The sequence below is a fragment of the Passer montanus genome, unplaced genomic scaffold (genome assembly GCF_014805655.1).
Source record: "Passer montanus isolate IOZ18808 unplaced genomic scaffold, ASM1480565v1 scaffold98, whole genome shotgun sequence".
Taxonomy (NCBI): Eukaryota; Metazoa; Chordata; class Aves; order Passeriformes; family Passeridae; genus Passer; species Passer montanus.
In genome coordinates this window covers 814,602-831,441 of record NW_024375256.1, presented here as the reverse complement: position 1 = coordinate 831,441, position 16,840 = coordinate 814,602, and the positions used below count along the sequence as shown (strand labels likewise).

The following is a 16,840-nucleotide window of genomic DNA, read 5'->3' as shown; positions in this document are numbered from 1 at the left end:
TGGCCGCCCGCTGCTGCCCGCGGGGTCCGGCCCGGTTCCGGGGTTCGGGGCTCGCTGCCGGTGTGCCGGGAGGACGGGCGGCCTGGGGCGATCCCGCCGTGGGCAGCGGCCCGGCCCCGCTCGGCTGGGGGCTGTGCGGTGAGCGGGGCGGGGAGGCTGCCCCGGGAGCGGCACCGGGCACCGAGCGGGCCACCGGCCACTGCTGGGGCTGCCAGACGGTGACAGAATTGGTGCGGAGGCCGGGAAAGGGAACGGGGACCGGAGCCGGGGTGTGGAGGGAGAGGGATGGAGGCCGCCCGGGCTGGGCAGGGCTGGCACGGAGGGCACGGCCCGCTGGAACCCGCGTGCTGTGAGCCCGGGGGTGCCCGGGACCCCCGCGGAGCCGGGCCGGGACAGCTGGGCTGTGACACGGGGCGTGGGGGGCGCAGGGGGCCGGGACGTGCCCGCAGCCCTGGCTGCTGCTGCACGGGAGGGGATTCCACAGGGAATGTGCCGCGGGATGGGGCCGGGTGCGGTTCGGGGAGATGTGCAGAGGCAGGGAACGGGCACAGGAGAGGGGCTGCAGCTGCTGCCCTGCTCTTGTGCTCCCCTGGGCAGGGAGGGGAGGCTGGCAGTGGCCTGGCCAGGCAGGGCTGAGGGCTGGGCCCCTGCTCTGCAGCTCCTGGAGGAGCCGGGCTGGCCCAGGGCTGTCCCGTGCTCCTGGGGGATGTGTGACCTCATCCCTGCTCTGTGGCTGCTGCTCTGGGCCCCGGCCCTGCCCACGTGTGCTGCCACCCTCCCTGGTGTCACAGCGTGTCCTTGTCATGCAGGGGTGACACGATGGTCGCGAGGCCTCTCCCAGCCTCGGTGGTCCTGTGGGATTTGGTGCCATCATGAGACTTTGGTACCCTCCTGAGACCAGGGCTGCCCTGCCCTTGTGGTGCCCGTGCTGCGGGCAGAGCTCCCTCTGTCCAGCCGCTGCCCCTGCCGTGTCCTTGCCATGGTGCTGTGTGCTCAGTCGGTGTCCCCAGGGCAGGCTTTGCTGGCTGCCGTGTCCCCCGGCAGCCCTGCCCTGCGGGTCAGGTTCAGGTGCCCAGGGGGTGTGTGGAGCTGGCACTGCCGGCTCAGCCCTGGTGCTGCCGTGCAGGGGTTGCTCTCCCAGGGACGCGGCGTTGCCTTGGGTGCAGGGGTTCCTCTGCGTGTCCCGGGGCTCTCCCAGCCCTTTCCCCGTGCCACGGGCACTCCCAGCAGCGTGGGGCTGTGTCTGTGCTCCCAGGGCGCCGTGGCAGCGGGGCTGAGGTGTCTCCTCTCTCTGCTTCCAGCTGGGGGTGATGCCATGGCCGCTGCCAGCTCCAGCAGGGCCAGGGCCGGGCTGCCCTGCGAGAAGTCCCCGCTCTCCGTGAAAGGTGGGTGCTGCTGCATGGCTGGGACTGCCCTGCCGGGAGCGCGTGTGCCCTGGGAGCAGGGGCGGCCCTGCCTGCCCTGCCTGCCCTGCCTGCCGTGCTGCCGCGGCTGCGGCCGCTGCCGTGGCCGCGAGATGGCTCCCGGCGCCCGGAGCCGTGCCCGCTCTGCCCCTCCGCAGGCGGCCCCGGGCCCTGCGGCAGGGAGGAGTCCCGGGGACAGTGACAGCGCTGCCACCAGGAGGGGTGACGCCGGGGACAGGCTGGGCAGGGCTTGGTGCCAGCCATCACTGCCAGCAGCGGCGTTGCTCCCCGCTGCCCCTCTCCCAGCTGTGGCACCCCGAGCGGGCAGGGGCGGGCAGGGCACAGGGCAGGGCACAGGGCAGGGGCCAGGGCAGGGGCCAGGGTGCCTCGCAGGCCTGACCCCGTGCCCGTCCCTGCCCAGTCGTGTCTGTGAAGCCCAAGGCCCAGAGCCGCCCGGCACGCATGAACTGCTACGTGGAGGTGGCTGGCGACGGGCTGCCCAGCGAGACCAAGAAGACGGGGAAGCAGATGGGGGTCTCCGAGCTGCTGTGGAACGAGATCCTCACCCTGTGAGTCTGCGTGACCCCTGCTGTGGGGCTGGCCCCCTGTGCCCTGCTGTGCCACCGGCTGGGCACGCTCAGGGGTCAGAGCTTTGCCCCTCGCACGAGGACACCACCAGACACTGCCAGCCTGGGAGGGCAGTGGCACGGGGGTCTCCATTGCCCCATGTCCTTGCCCACCCCCTCTGCTCCTTGCCTGTGGCACTGCCTGCTCCCCAAGCACACGGCAGGCAGTGACAGCCCCTGTCCTGGTCTCTGCAGGAACGTCACAGCTCAGAGCCACTTGGAGCTGAAGGTGTGGATCTGCCACACGCTGAGGAACGAGCTGCTGGGCGCCGCCTCGCTCAGCCTCGGCAGCCTGCTCAGGGGTGGTGGCAAACGTATGTACGGGGCTGGGCAGAGGGCATGGGGCTGGGCACAGGGCACGGGGCTGGGCACGGGGCAGAGCACGGGGCTGGGCACGGGGCACGGGGCTGGGCATGGGGCACAGGACTGGGCACAGGGCAGGGCCTGGGGCTGGGCACGGAGCTGAGCACGGGGCTGGGCACAGGGCACGGGGCTGGGCATGGGGCTGGGCATGGGGCTGAGCACAGCGCTGGGCATGGGGGGCACGGGGTGGGGCACGGGGCTGGGCACGGGGCTGAGCGCAGGGCATGGGGCACAGGGCTGGGCACGGGGCTGGGCACGGGGCACGGGGCTGGGCACAGGGCAGAGCATGGGGCTGGGCACAGGGCTGGGCACGGGGCTGGGCACAGGGCTGGGCATGGGGCACAGGGTTGGGCACAGGGCAGGCCCGGGCAGCGCTGGCCGCAGTGGCCACGGTGTCCCCGGCAGAAAGCACAGCGCTGGGCATGGGGCACAGGGTTGGGCACGGGGCCGGGCACAGGGCAGGCCCAGGCAGCGCTGGCAGCGGTGGCCGTGGTGTCCCCGGCAGAGCAAGAGAACAAGGTGCCGTTGTGCCCGGTTCGCGCAGCCCGAAGCCGTACCTGCGTCAGCCCGGGCTGGGGCTGGCCGGGCAGCACAAACCCCTCTGCTCTTTGCCACCGTGTGCGGTTGCCAGAGCGTGGCTCGTGACAGCAGCTCCCTCATAAAGGCGGCCATTCAGGGCCGGGCGGCGCGGGGCTGGAAAAGGCTGCCTCTGTCTCTTCCAAGCCAAGCTGGTGAGACACAGACCTGGTATTGAGAGGGGAGAGGGGCCTCCTGCGCCCCGAGGGATTCGGGGCTGCTTCAGACCCTCCCCAGTGCTGGGGGCTGGGCTGAGCTGCTCCCCCTGGTGCCGCCAGCTCTGCAGCCACTCCGGTGTCCCTGCCGTGCCACCGTGGCTCTGGGTGGCACCGGGTGCTGTGGCACCGAGGGACACGTGGGAGCTGTGCTGCTGTCTCCTCACGAGGCCTGTGGGGACTCGGACGTGTGCCTGGGGCTGGCTGTGGTGGGGCGTAGCAGCCAGCCAGCCCCGCAGCTGTGGGGCCGTGCCCCTGGGCACCCTCCCCTGCAGCCGTTGCTCCCCGAGGTGTGCAGGGCCGTGCTGGGCTCCCGGAGCCGCCGCCGTCCCTGCCCTACCTGCGCCGCCACGGGGGCACAATTGGCTCTTTCATTCCCAGCCATCCCGGGAGGCCGCGTGGAAAATGAATGGAAAAGGCAACTGGCTGTTCTAGCTTGTCTGTTAACATCCCCCAGAAAAAACGTGTCAGATTTTTCCTTGACACTGCGGGCTGGGAGGGAGGAAGGACTCTTAAAGCTGCAGAGCCTGCCTTGCCCTGCCCGGGAAGGTGCTGCCCCTGTGCTCCTGTCTGCCCTCCTTGTCTGGGCTGGCATCTGCTCCCTCCTCTTCTCTGCAGGCTCATGCTCAGCCTTTGGGCTTTGCTGCAGGTCTGAGAGGGCCAGAGGCTGGTGGGGTCCCATGGGAGCCTGGGATCCTTTCCTGAGGGGCTTCTGTCCTCCTGGGAATAGGGGAGTGTGTTCCCTCTGCCTGCCAGCCTGAGGAAGGGGCTGGGTCAGGCCAGGGAGTGCAGAAGGCACCTGGGGTTTCAAGCCATCCTGAGTCAGACTCTTGATGTGAAAAGCAGTGAAATGTCTGTGCCACTGGAGGGTCCTGGCCCTCCTGTCCCATCCTGAGAGGTGCTCAGCCGAGAGTGAGCTCCTGCTGGGCAGCAGCCCCTCTTCGCTGGGTTTGTTACGGTTTTTAGTGAGTGTAGCTGTGGCCTTGGCTTGGTGTTCCTGTGGCTCTCCTCGGTGGGCAGGGCAGTGTCTCGCTGCTGGTGACACCTGTGGCAGTGTGTGCCAGGCTCCTTCCCGCCTGCCAGGATGCTGCTGCCAGGCATGCCTCACTGCAGGGGGAGAAGTCCCAGCTCTGAGGCCGGGAGCATGGCAGGAGAGCTCAGGGATGGGGCGTGAGCTCCCGGGAAGGCAGTGGGAGCCCTGCAGCTGGCAGCCCGGCTGTGGCAGGGCAGCCGGGGCTGCGGCCGCGCTTTCGGGCTCCTTGGGGCCTCGCCTGCCCGGGAGAGGTGGGTCAGGGCCGGCCCAACCACCGGCCGGGCTGGAGCCTTCCCGGACCCGGGCTGCTCCCAGGGCTCCCATAAAACAGCTCGTTAGCCGTGGCACGCCCCCGGCCCCGGCCCCTGCAGAGGCTGCTCTTTGTTCCCGGCTCCGGAGCTCCTGGCCCCGGCTGTGTGACAGCCCCTGCTGGGCTTGCTGGTCCCGCTGTGTGCTGGGTGGCACCACGGGGCAGGGCTTTAGGGATCCCGCAGGGTCCCTGCTGCGGTGCCCCAGGCAGAGTGGCTGGAGCTGGATCCTCCTGGGATCCTCCAGGACACCAGCAGCAATTCCCAGCCTCTGGAAAACTGCAGCTCCACCCCGTCGTGGCTGTGATGCCAAAGGAGCTGTGCTGTGCTGCATGTCCCAGCAGTTCGTGAGCTGGCTCTGCCATGGCCAGGATGTAATCCCACAAAAGTGGCCATCCAGCCAGTAGGTCACTAGGGGGATTGGAGAGTGCCCCTCCCATGTCACCTTCTAGAGGAAGGATACAGAAACCTCCTGCTTATCCCTGGCAGATAAATGGAGTGGGACACAGTTGTCTCTAAGCTGCTGGTGGTTGAGGTTGGATCAGCAGCAAAGGCAAAACTTCCCTGGGGAAACTTTCATGTGGCACTAAAGATTATTCCTTTCCTTAAACTCTGGGTTCCTTTTTGGTTTGGGAATGGCTGTAGAAGGTTTAGCTTGCCCCTTGCTTGTTCCTGGAGGGTTTGTAGCCATGGCATGAAGTCATTCCTTCTGTGAGAATGCACAAAAGGTGAGCCAGTCTTCACCTGCTCGGCACCAGGGAGTTTTGATTCATCCCAGACAAAACCTGGATGATCACATGGAGCTGTTGGAATGGGAACCGGCCTTTGCATCCAGTGGGACTGGGCAAAGAGCTTGGCACTGGTTTGGGAAGCTGAGACACAGGGAAGCTCATTTTGGCTGTCTGTCTGAAAATCTTCTGGGATGCAGCTGTGGAGATGGAGCCACCTCACACAGGGTGTTCTAGAGGAGCTGCCCATCCCGTGAGGCAGCTCCCTGGGGTCAGGCTCGAGTGGTTCCTGGGGGTCCCAGGGCTGGGGCTCAGCCCGGGGCCGTTATCACGCCGGCCGCTCCCAGCCTCGCTCGTGGAACCGTAAATCGTGGAACCGTAAATCCGCTTAATGGGCTGGGTGGGAATTCCAGCTCACCTCTGCTAAATGGGAGCTCTGATGCTGCGTGCAGGGCACTGGAAGTAGCTGAACTGAGACCTTATTCAGGACCAGCTCACCCCCCGACCCCCTCCCAAAATAATAATAATCCCTCTGACATTCTGGCAGCCGGCGGGACAGAGGCAGCCTTTGTGCCGGGCCCGTCGGGGGACCCGCCGTCGGCGCAGCAGCAATGTCCCTTTGTGCGTCCCGCACGCTGCACGGGGACAGGGAGTGGAACGTTCTGCCAGTGTTTATTTTCTTTAAAAAAGCTGGAGGGGGGGAGAAGGAAGCCGGCTGGGAGGTTCATGTTCACATCCTCCGCTCGGAGACACCTTGTCTTTGCGCCTCAGCTGGGCGCCCGCACAATGAGCGCTTGTGCGGCCCCGGAGCGCGGCGCGGGGAGGGGGATGGAGGGACCCTGGAGAGCAGGCGGCTTCCTACGGCTTGGAGGAGCCAGGGGGGAAACAGGGGCTGGATTTGTTCTGGTTTTTGGCCGTGCTCAGTAGCATCTTCTGTCTCAGGCTCTTAAAACTGTCTGTGAGGTCGGTTTTCCATGGAAGCACGCGGAGTGCAGCTCCGTGAGGCAGAGGGGAAGACCAGGCTCAGCAGGATCCCTTGCTGGATGATGGTGATCAGTGACAGAGCTGTGCCCCTGTTGTGCAGGAGACACCTGCCTCTTGGCACTAAAAACTGGAGGCTTCCCTCAGATCCACAAGTGCCGCCTGTCCCACAGCCCCGCGTTCGCTGCAGGCCCTGTGTCACTGCAGGCCCCGTGTTCACTGCAACCCCGTGTCACTGCTTTTTGGGGGGCCTTGGAGAAGGAAGTGTCAAGTCCCAGTGCTGGACAGCTCGCAGGTAGAGGTGGGACAAGGGTTCCATGGGGGTGTGCTCCCATCCTGCTCCTGCTGGCCCGAGCCGCACCCCGTCCCCGTGTCACACCGGCACAAAGCAGGTTGCTAAAAAATGGTGCCATTGTGTCATGAGCAATCCGTGTATAATAAAAATATTATTTGAGCAAATGAGTCAGGAAGCGTCTGGGCTAGTGTCCCAGGCTGGTGCAGCCAAATTTTTCTGGCCTTCTGCGGCGGGTGTTTCAGTCTGGCTGGCACTGGCAGGCGTTGCTGGGATGGGGTGGGTGCTGAGGGCTGTGCTGTGCCCCCACCGCCCCCAGGGACCAGCAAAGCCAAGCTGATGAAGCCACACTGGCTCACACAGGAGGGAGTGGAGCTGGCAGCTGTCTCCAGGAGCCTCCCAGCCCGTGGCACTCTCTCCAGAACCTTCTGTGAATGCAGTCCAGTGCTGCAGCAGTGTTCCTGTTTGGGACAGCCCTCTGCGCTGGTTTTGTTCAGTGGAGTCAGTGCAGGGGGGTGTGGATGGAGGGATGCTTACCACCCTGCAGGACTCCTCTTGCCCCTTGTGTCACCTTAAAGGAGCCCCTCAGTTTGGGAAGGACTTTGGGATGCTCAGGTGTGCCCAGAGGACGGCAGTGAGGCTGGTGAGGGGCTTGGAACACACCTCCTGTGAGGAACAACTGAGGGAGCTGGGGGTGTTCAGCCTGGAGAAGAGGAGACTCAGGGTGACCTTATTGCTCTCTGCAGCTCCTGAAAGGTGCCTGTGCTCAGGTGGGGTTGGGCTCTTTCTCCAGGCAGCACTGACAGAACCAGAGGACACAGCCTCAAGCTGTGCCAAGGGAAATGTAGGTTGGATATTAGGAAAGAGTTTTTTATGGAAAGAGTGATAAAGTTCTGGAATGGCTGCCTGGGGAGGTGGTGGAGTCACCATCCCTGGATGTGTTAAAAAAAGATTGGATGTGGCACGGGGTGCCATGGTTTAGTTGAGCTGTTGGGGCATGGAGTGGACTTGGAGGTCTCTTCCAGCCTGGTGGTTCTGTGAAATCCCTTGGCTTTCCTGCTGGCCCTACAGCCCCAGCTCCTGGATCTGTGAGCGACGGGGTCTCAGTGTCACAGCCAGAGCCCCTGGGGAGCTGAAGAAGGCTCTTCCTCAGGAGCAGGTGGTGGGACTGGCTGGCCTCTAGGTGTGTGTAGGTGTGTGGTCACCACTGGTGGCCCTGAGGGCGTGGGCACATTGTCCTTTGGGGATGGGGGAGGCCCGGGAGGCTGGCACGGGGCCGGGGCAGGGCAGCCCCCCCTGCCAGGGCCGGTCCCCGGGGCTGACTGGGGGTCTCTCTCTGCAGTGGAGAACAGGCAGCTGACCCTGGACCTGCAGGCGGAGAACAAAGGCAGCATTGTGTCGGGCGGGGAGCTGACGATTTTCCTGGACGGGCCGGCTGTTGCTCCGGGCAGCGTTCCCGACGGCACTGCCGGCACGGACGGTGAGTGCCCGGCCCGCAGGAGGCGCGGGGCACGCGGCTGTCCCGGGCCAGCCCCACCTCTGCCCCGGGAGACCCCTGCCCACCCTGGGGCCAGCACCCAGCTCTGCCCCCGGGAGACCCCTGCACACCCGGGCCAGCCCCAGCTCTGCCCCCTGTGAGACCCCTGCCCACCCCGGGCCAGCCCCACCTCTGCCCCGTGAGACCCCTGCCCACCCGGGCCAGCCCAACCTCTGCCCCTGTGAGACCCCTGCCCACCCTGGGGCCAGCCCCACCTCTGCCCCGTGAGACCCCTGCCCACCCGGGCCAGCCCCGTGGGCTCACGCCAGGGTGAGCTGTGGCAGGAGTGGAACTGGAGCAGCCACAGGCTCACAGCAGCCTCCCCAGCAGCCTGGGAGGAGCAGCCCTTCCCCAGCCCTCCTCCAGCCTCCCTCGCTGGATCAGCCCCCTCCCTCGCTGGCTGTGAGGGCTGGGAAATGGTGTCAGTGTCTGCTGATCCACTCACGAGAGCTCCCCATGCCAGAGCACCTGTGGGGTCATGGGCTGGTGGCTGATCTCCCAGGGCTGCCAAGAGAGCAAAGCTTGTGCAGAGCAGGGGTTGGTGCATTGCTTTCCCTTGGCTCCTCTTTGTCGCTGGAAGACAGAACCTGTGGAGTCTGGGAGCTGTGGATGCAGTGCTGTCCTGGCACTGCCAGCTCTGCAGAGTCCTGTGTCCTGCTTGTGGTGCTGGGTGGCCAGGAGGTGCTGGTCTGTGTGGTGTGAGGCAGGGGGCCCTTGGGTGCTGGGGGTCTGTCCTGCAGGGCATGGGGCTGTTGTGCTTTTGGGGAGGAAGGAGGGAGGAAGGAGGGTGGATCTGCAGGTGGTTCAGTCCTTTTCTTCCCCTTGTTCTTCCCCCATGCAGGGTCCCAGGTGGCTGGGCGGGACCCCACGAGCACAGCTGTGGCCACGGAGGGCCGGCACCAACCTCCCAGCACCAACTGCTTTGGCAGCAGAGCGAGGTGAGGGTCCCATGCCGTGTGTCCCCTGCTGAGGGGTCGCTGTGGCTGTGCTGGATTGCCCTTGTGCTGTGCACCCCACTCCAGATCCCCCAGTGAGCCCCTGTCCTGCAGCACACAGGTCTGTGCTGGGCACAGCAGAGCTGGGAGTGCAGGGGAGTGACTGCACAGCTGGGCTGTGGCTGGCCTGAGCCTCTCCTAAAGTGCTGGTGTCTCAAGGAGCAGCAGGTCTGTGATGGCTCAGAGAGTTTCCACCATTTGTTCCAGCTAAAAAATGATCTGTCTGAGAGTGGGGCAGTGAGCAAACCAGCAAAGTGGGGTGCCTTCAAATGGGGATCACAGGAACCCCAGCACTTGAGCACAGCCCTGGCCAGCACAGTGCTCCTCCAGGCAGTGGCCAGAGGGAGATGCTTACGAAGGTGCAGGGAGAGCAGGAGAAGCAGAGCTGCAGGGAAATAGCAGCTGCTTCCAAAGGAAGTGAGCTGCTTGGGCAGCAGGCCATCCTGCAGCTGGCTCTGTGCCCTGCCCTGCCCTGCCTCCTTGCCGGGCTGGAGTGGCTGAGTGCTGCTCCTTTTGGAGCTGTGGTTACTGAGAGACGTGTCACACTGTCAACATGGAGTTGAATTTAACACCTATTTATATTTCCAGAGCATGGCAGTGGCCCAGCAGCCTGTGCAGATGTTCTGGGTAGGAGTGTGGCTGTGGAGCCTGCAGCCTGTCCGTGGGAGGTTCTGCGTGGCCCAGCCTCAGGAGCACTCTCAGCTGCAAGCTTCACACCTTGAGCTCTTCTGCTCCTTCTTTATCTGCTGGGCACACAGCAGAGTTGATGTTTTTGGCTCAAAAAGTGACCTTGTCTTTCCATGTTGTGTATTCATCTCCCACCCGGGGAGGGAGAGGGATGGAAATTGGGAGCAGTTTGTGGACACAGATTCTGCCCTTTTCTGGTGCCTGCTCCTGTTGATTCCTGCTGTCCAGGTAGAGCCTCCCCAGGGGTGGGAAGTGCTCAGTGATTTGGCTGAGCTGGGCTTGGCAGGCACTTAGCAGCTCTCAGGAGGTGCTAGAAAACCTGCAAAAAAATTCTGCTTTGGGAGGCTGAGCCTGGGCACTGCTTGTTGCCCATTCCCCACTGCCTTCCCATCGGCTGTGAGGAGTTTGTGCTTCTGCTGTCACCTTGAGTGTGGTGGTCTGCCAGGACTTGTGCAGGGCACCCTCAGACACCTGCCAGGTGTGCCTGCCACCAGCCATGTCCCCTGGCTGCCCTGGTGTGGAAACCTCTGAGCTAGTTCTCAGTCCAGGCTGTACTCACCTGAATTTGGGGTTGTTCTGGACATCCCTGCTCAGTTAGATGTGGTGCTGCTCCGCGGGGCAGAGCACTGCTCTGTACCCACAGACGAGGCAGCTGCACGCTCCAGGGTGGAATGTGGGTCCCTTGCACTTGGGAATGTTGTTTGATGGTTGCTGTGTTTATACACAGAGCCGTGTTTATTTTCTTGGGCTTGGTGATGGATGCTGGCAAAGTCACTCAGCGGCAGGATGGGAAGAAAAGGGGCATTCTTTGCTCCTCAGCTATTTCCACACTGTCCCTGCAAGGGAAATTGCTTGGTCAGGGCTTCTCTTTCTTCTCCTGAACAAATGTCATCTTGGGATTTGCTGCTAATCTTGGTGATTGGGTGTGAAATTCCACAGCCGTCTGTGCAGGGAGAGGGAGCTCTGGCTGAGAGCTGGGGCCATGGGTGCCACAGCCCCTGTTTGTGGAGGCCCTGGCACAGGTTGCTCAGAGAAGCTGGGGCTGCCCCATCCCTGGCAGTGCCCAAGGCCAGGCTGGACAGGGCTTGGAGCCCCTGGGACAGTGGATGGTGTCCCTGACCATGGCAGGAGCTGGAACGAGAGTGTGCTTTCAGATCCCTTGGCACCCAGACTATTGCATGATTCTCTCATTTGGGTGCTGGGGGATGTGGCTGCCTCCCCACTTTGGCAGGGACTGGGGGAATTTCTCAGCTCCATGTTTTGGGGGCTGTGCTCTCGCCCCTGCATGGCACTGAGGCTCTCTGTTTCCCAGATTGTGCCCTGCTCCCCAGAGCCAGTGCTGGCTCCAGCCTGTGCTCTGCCCTCCTCCTCAGCCACAGCTTGGGCTCTGCTGTGCTGAGTGAGACTGAGGCATGTGCTGCCACCTCTGCTGCATCTCCTGAGGGACCCTCTGGCCATCCCAGCTGCAGGAGCTGGCCATTCCTGGGTTTCTTGGCTGGGGTTCATGTTCACGAGGGGGCTCTGCCTTGGCAGAAGGGGAGGAGGAAGGATTGATGTCACTTGGCTGATGCCACTTTACTGTTTGGCATCATCTGCCCCAGCCCAGGAGGGGCAGTGGGGCAGCCAGCCAAGGTGCCCAGGTGGATGGGGGACAGCAGGGTCTTGTCCCCGTTGTGGGAGAGGGGCTGCCATCCACACACCCCTCTCCATCCCACCCTGTCTGTTCCCATCCGTGCCCTGCCTGCTTTTTCCTTGCTCCTATTTTCAGCGCACGCTCCCATCCCGCCGTGCTCTGTGGCCTTGCTGGGTTTGTTTCCAGTGTCTATTAAAAGACAATGCCCAGATGGGAGCACTCGTGGGAGGGCTGGGCTGGGCTGGGCTGGCTAATTCAGGCTGGTAACCCTGTGCCGCCGGCTGGAAACATCCTGTTTTGGTTTCTAAAAACTCCCCGGGCAGTTCTGAGCTCATCTGTGCTGAGGAGGGCAGGGACCAGAGCCCTCCAATGCCAGAGAGGTTGCTCCCAGTGGGGCAGGCTGGTGACACCTGCCTGCTCCCCTCTGGCCAGGGCTCGGGGGGCTGTGCTGCCTCTGGCCTCACCGTGGGCAGAACTGTGGGGAGAGAACCCAGCCAGCTTTTGGGAGGTGGGTGGTACCAGTGTGCCCTGCTGAGCCCTGGCACTGAGGGGCCCCCTTCACCTCCTGGTGGGGGAACAGGAGCCTCTTCTCTCCCTACAGATGCCCCGTGTTGCTGGGTGCTGGTGGCCAAAGCAAACCCCAGCACGGGGCCGTGTCTGGGGGCCAGCTGGGGTTCCAGGGAGCTCACTGTCTGAGGAGCCCCTCCACGAGCCCCTGGCTGGGGCTGCCCTCCTAGGGGTCTGTGACTCACTCGAGTGGTCACAGCAGCTCCTGCTCTGCCCGTGGCTCTCATCTGATCTATTTTCAACAACCATCTCCTGCTTTCCCAGGGCTCCTCCCAGTCCCAGCCCTGCCATGAGCTGCTCCCCAAGGAGAGCAGCTTTGGAGTGAGTGGGAGGGTTCCAGTTGCTGCTGAGTGGCATGACTGATCTGTGCCCTGTTGCTGCCAAGCTGCTGTCCCCTCCCAGCACCAGCCCTGAGACGTGGGGACAGTTTGTGGGTTTTGCCCTTTTAAGGTAGACTTTGGCTGGGAGAAACTGATGTCCTTTTCCCTGCAGTCTCTACCCTCCGTGGTTGCTGCCTGGGCTGCCAGCCTGGGTGGAGCTGCCTGGGCTCTGCCTCTGCTCCTCAGCCCCCCAGATTTGGGATGACAGCATGTCCCTCGCAGGAATGAATTCTTAAGGTGAAACCCAGCTGTTTCAGGAATGCCTTTGTGCTGCCTTGGGGGCCCTGGGTGGTCCAAGGCAGTGAGTTTGCTTGGGGGAGCTGCAGGTGCTCTGCCAGTGAAGGCTGGGCTGCCCTGGCCGTGGAGGACAGTGACAGGTGAGCTCCAGGGTGGCAGTGACCCCAAGAGACAGAGCAGCTGCACCTGAGCTGGCCACAACTCGTGCTGGGATTTCAGCTCTCATCTTTCCTGACTGTTTGTTCCCTCCTTTTCTGGAGGCCACAGCTGTCCTGGGAGCACCTTCCTCACCTGCCTCTGCACTAGGCTTGGCGCCAGGCAGGAGGCACTGGAGAGGGTCCCCACCATGGTGCAGGACCCGGGGCTGGTGTGGGATCTCCTGGGATCTGCAGGGGTGGATGGAGCAAGCTGGGATCCACTGTGCTGAGCAGGAGTGTGGCTGTGAGCATCCAGGGCCATTCCTTGGCACATAGAGTGACCACCTGTGAACAAAGCAAGCTGGTGTCACCCAGGTGACCCCTCCATGGGTCTCTGCCACCAGGTGTGTGCCAGGACTCTGGGCAGGTGTGAGCAGGCAGCACGAAGCTCCAGGCACTGCCCTGAGCAGTACCCTGGCCAGGAGCTGTATCCTGGCCCTTCCCAGGGGACAGCGGGGGCTGTGCTGGGCGGAAGCAGCAGAAGCCCAGGGTGAAAGCAGGAGTGCTGCTTTCCATGTGATGTCTCTCACCTCCTGTGCTCCTCCCTTGCAGGACGCACCGACATGCGGCCGGAGCGGCGCGGGGGAACGCGGGGAGTGGAGAGCAAAGTCCCAGCGCCAGGAGCCGGCACCGGCAGCAGGCCAAGAGCTCACAGCACACCAGCACAGCCACCAGCATGGCCAACGGCACGGCCACCAGCATGGCCAACGGCGTGGCCACCAGCACGGCCACCGGCACAGCCAACGGCACGGCCACCGGCATGGCCAACGGCGTGGCCAACGGCACAGGTGACCCGTGCTCGTGGGAGGTGGGGACAGAGCTCAGGGCTGGTCACTGGGCACAAAATGAGTCTCTGCTGAGATTCGTAATGCATCTTGTAGTGCCTGGGAATTTTGTCCCTGTGCATTGATGGGTCTCATTCTGTCTCTTCTACAGAGCGTCTGTAGCTCTTCAGTCTCCCTTCCTTGAGGGTTTATCTGCTTTTTCCTACAATGCTTCTAAATGTTAGCTCTAGCTCCTGGAAATATGTCTGCATCCCTCACTCCTTTGTTCCTTGTTCATGGGTTTTTATAAAGCTTTTGCTTTACCACTCCAGCCAGGATATCTAGTACCAAAGGATCTCCTCAGCTGGGCGGCCACGTCTTGGGGTTTTGGTATCTAATAAATATTCCTCTAACAAATTCCCTTTCATTTTTTGCTCTGCATTTTCCTCCTCAGCAGTTTTTTTTGTAGTTTTCCTTTGCTTTGTCTCTCCCCTTTTCCAAAGATTCAGTGGAATCCAGCAACATGTAGCTCTTTCCAGTGCTGTTGACTTGTGGAGCCTGGGTTTCACTCTGCCTCAGGGGAGATCCTGTACCCACTGTTTTGGGGCTCCTGCTCATTCCCCGAGTTCCCATCTGGGATGCAGCATGTTTCCAGTGGCAGGAGAGACCCTGGGCACAAATGCAAAGTGCCACGTCAGGATGGAGGCGATGGCAGTGGTTCCCAGAGGGGTCTGGGTGAAGCAGGTGCTGCCTTTGCCGCAGGCTGGGAGCGCTGGGAGCGCCATGCCCGGGTTGTCACCCACCACGAGCTGTTTGTCACCCACCACGAGCTCTGCTCCCGGGAAGGTCAGCCAGCCCTGGAGCCCTGCCTGTGCTGACCCCTGCCCTCTGCCTTGCAGTGAGCGGGGACGCCGTGGCTGCCGCGGACGTGGATGAGGAGCGGCCGGCGGCGGGGGCCAGCGTTCCGAGCCCGGCGGCGGCGGGCACGGCCGAGGGCTCCTCTGCTCCCGCCCCTGCTGCCCCGGGCGGCCCCAGGGAGGCGGAGGAGGCCTCGGGCCCCAGCGGCCCCCCGGCCCGGGCAGCCCTGCTCGCCCTGGATGCTCTGCCCCCCGGGTAAGCTCTGCCTGCAGCCCTCGGGGAGGGGGAGCCAGCTGGGGCACTGCTGTGTTGGGGATCAGGGGCTGTTCCAGGGGGGGAAGGAGCTGCCCCAGCAGCTGCTGGAGATGCTGGTGCTCAGCAGGACAGGGAGGGCCTGGGGCAGGTCCAGGGATGCTGTGCCCCTTGCCTGGCACAGCCTCTGCTCCCTGTCCTGCCTGCCTGCCCAGGACGCTCTGGGCTGGGGTCTGGCCTGTGCCCACTGGTGTTTGGGCACTGAACATCTCTGTGCCCGTGGAGCAGCAGAGCCCTTGGCTCTCACGGGGCTGCTGAAGGGATCAGTCAGAGGAGAATGCCCAGGAGACAGCGTGGATTTTCAGGGAGCTCCCACTGAGCAGGAGGGCACGGACACGCTCTGGGGACACCACAGAGACACTGGCCACTGCTGGGGACAGGGGGCAGGACCCCAGTGGTGCTCATTCTCCCTGGTGTGGATGCTGCTCATCCTTCTCCTCCTCCAGGGGACATCGGGAGGGGGCTGGAGGGGAGTGGGAGCTGCTGGCTCAGGGTGGGGGGCAGCACTTGGGGTCTGGGCTCAGCCCCCAGTGAGCTGCAGCTGCACCGTTCTCCCCTTGTGTCAGACCCCCTGAGTTCTGGGCGGGGGGTGAAACGGCCTGTGTTTGGGATGAAGGAGCTGTTTATTTTGCTTTGGCTGAGGCGATGCCTGGAAGGTCAGGCCCCGCTCGCGTGTCAGTCACAGGTAATTAGGGTTAACGGCTCACTGTGCCTTTATGCACAGGGTGTGTGAGGGTTTCTGTTCTCCTGGCCTGGGCGCTTCCTGTTTCCAGGCAGCTGGAAAAGTCCAGTGCTCTCAAAAAGGCCTTTATTCCAGCCAGAGCTTAAGCCCCTTTCTGCTCCTACCAGGTAGACTGAAGGTCTCCTTTTCCCCACCTGGGGCTGGAAACAGGCTGTTGTTTCTCTGCTGGGGTGGGGAAGCCTGCAGATACCTCCGGGTTCTGGAGGCTGTGGGCACTGCTTTCTAAGACACACCAGGCTGGGTTTACCTGGCCCAGCCAGATGGAAAGGTGGCCATGTCCTCCTTGCCCATCTCCCTGTGGAGCTCACACCAGAGAATCCATGTGTCACAGCAGGGAGGAGAATAAAGCCATTGTGCTTTGGGAGCTGGATGGAGAGGAACATTGAAGGGTAGGGACATTCTCCAGGCTGAGCTCCTGGAATCTGGGTCTCTGGAGGCACCTTTGGTTAGCACCTTCTGTGCTGGCTGTGGGATCTGTAGGGGGAAAGAGGGCAGCATGAGCTGTGCTTGTGCTGTGCTGGCCTGGGCAGGGGAGACCAGAGATGGAGGGCTTCCCAGGTGAAGGAGAGTGGGGACTTGAATGCATTGGGGTCTCCACGGTGTGAGCCCTTCCTGGGAGCTGCCAGAGCAGGTCCTGGGCTAACGGGATTTGCTGATCTGGGATTGCACAACACTGTCCCTGGGGTGGTGTGAATGAGCTTCTGCAGTTCTGGAGCCCTGATCCAGGGAGGCTGGTTTTTGGCGGGCTCACCTCACCACAGAATTATTCTGCCTAGTGGTTTGGGGCCCAGCTGGGGAGATGGGGATGCAGGAGAGCCCCTTGCTGGGCTGGCTGTGAGAGCACTGCAGGCCCATGGGGCGGCTCCTGCTCTGCCACTCCAGGAGCAAAGTCCCTGCAGAGCTGCCAGGCACCTCCCGAGCCCTGCCCTGTTCTCTGAGCGTCTCCTTCCTTCCCTGGGAGCGTGGGGAGCACTCACTTCAGCCTCTGGAGGGTGGCCTCAGCCTCCCTGCTGGTCCTGGGCTGTGACAGACGCTTGGGTTCATGCGGGGATCCAGAGCGATTTGCTGCGCTCACATCTCTGTGTCTCAACATCTGCACCAGGTGTGGCGGCTCAGAGGCATCCCTCACACAACTGGGAGCCTGTCCTAGGGGCTGGAGAGGGCTGGAAGGAGTTCTGAGTAATTCCAACCCGACAGTGCCCAAAGCCTCCTTCACATCCTCTGGGCAGCGTTCCCCCGGCGCCGGGAGCGCGCGCGGTGCCGGAGCGCCCGAGGGCTGGGGTCCCAGCCCGGGGTCCCAGCCCGGGGTCCCAGCTCCCCTGCTGGGCTGTCCGAGCAGCCAGGGAAGGGAGGGGAGGGGGCTGCCTGCATCTGGATCCTGTCAGGGATGGTCCCGTGTGGCACAG

At 63.4% G+C, this 16,840-nt stretch overlaps 1 protein-coding gene across 1 annotated transcript in view; it reads left to right on the top strand.

Annotated features, from left to right (window-relative positions):
* WWP2 (WW domain containing E3 ubiquitin protein ligase 2) overlaps window positions 1–16,840 on the top strand; it is a 30,714-nt gene that overhangs the window by 556 nt on the left and 13,318 nt on the right. Inside the window, exons 2-8 of the mRNA XM_039696523.1 lie at window positions 1,302–1,385; window positions 1,825–1,972; window positions 2,225–2,343; window positions 7,868–8,005; window positions 8,904–9,000; window positions 13,311–13,546; window positions 14,422–14,635. Coding sequence (XP_039552457.1) covers window positions 1,316–1,385; window positions 1,825–1,972; window positions 2,225–2,343; window positions 7,868–8,005; window positions 8,904–9,000; window positions 13,311–13,546; window positions 14,422–14,635 — 1,022 coding nt within the window. The 5' untranslated portion in view covers window positions 1,302–1,315. The remainder of the gene's footprint in view (window positions 1–1,301; window positions 1,386–1,824; window positions 1,973–2,224; window positions 2,344–7,867; window positions 8,006–8,903; window positions 9,001–13,310; window positions 13,547–14,421; window positions 14,636–16,840) is intronic.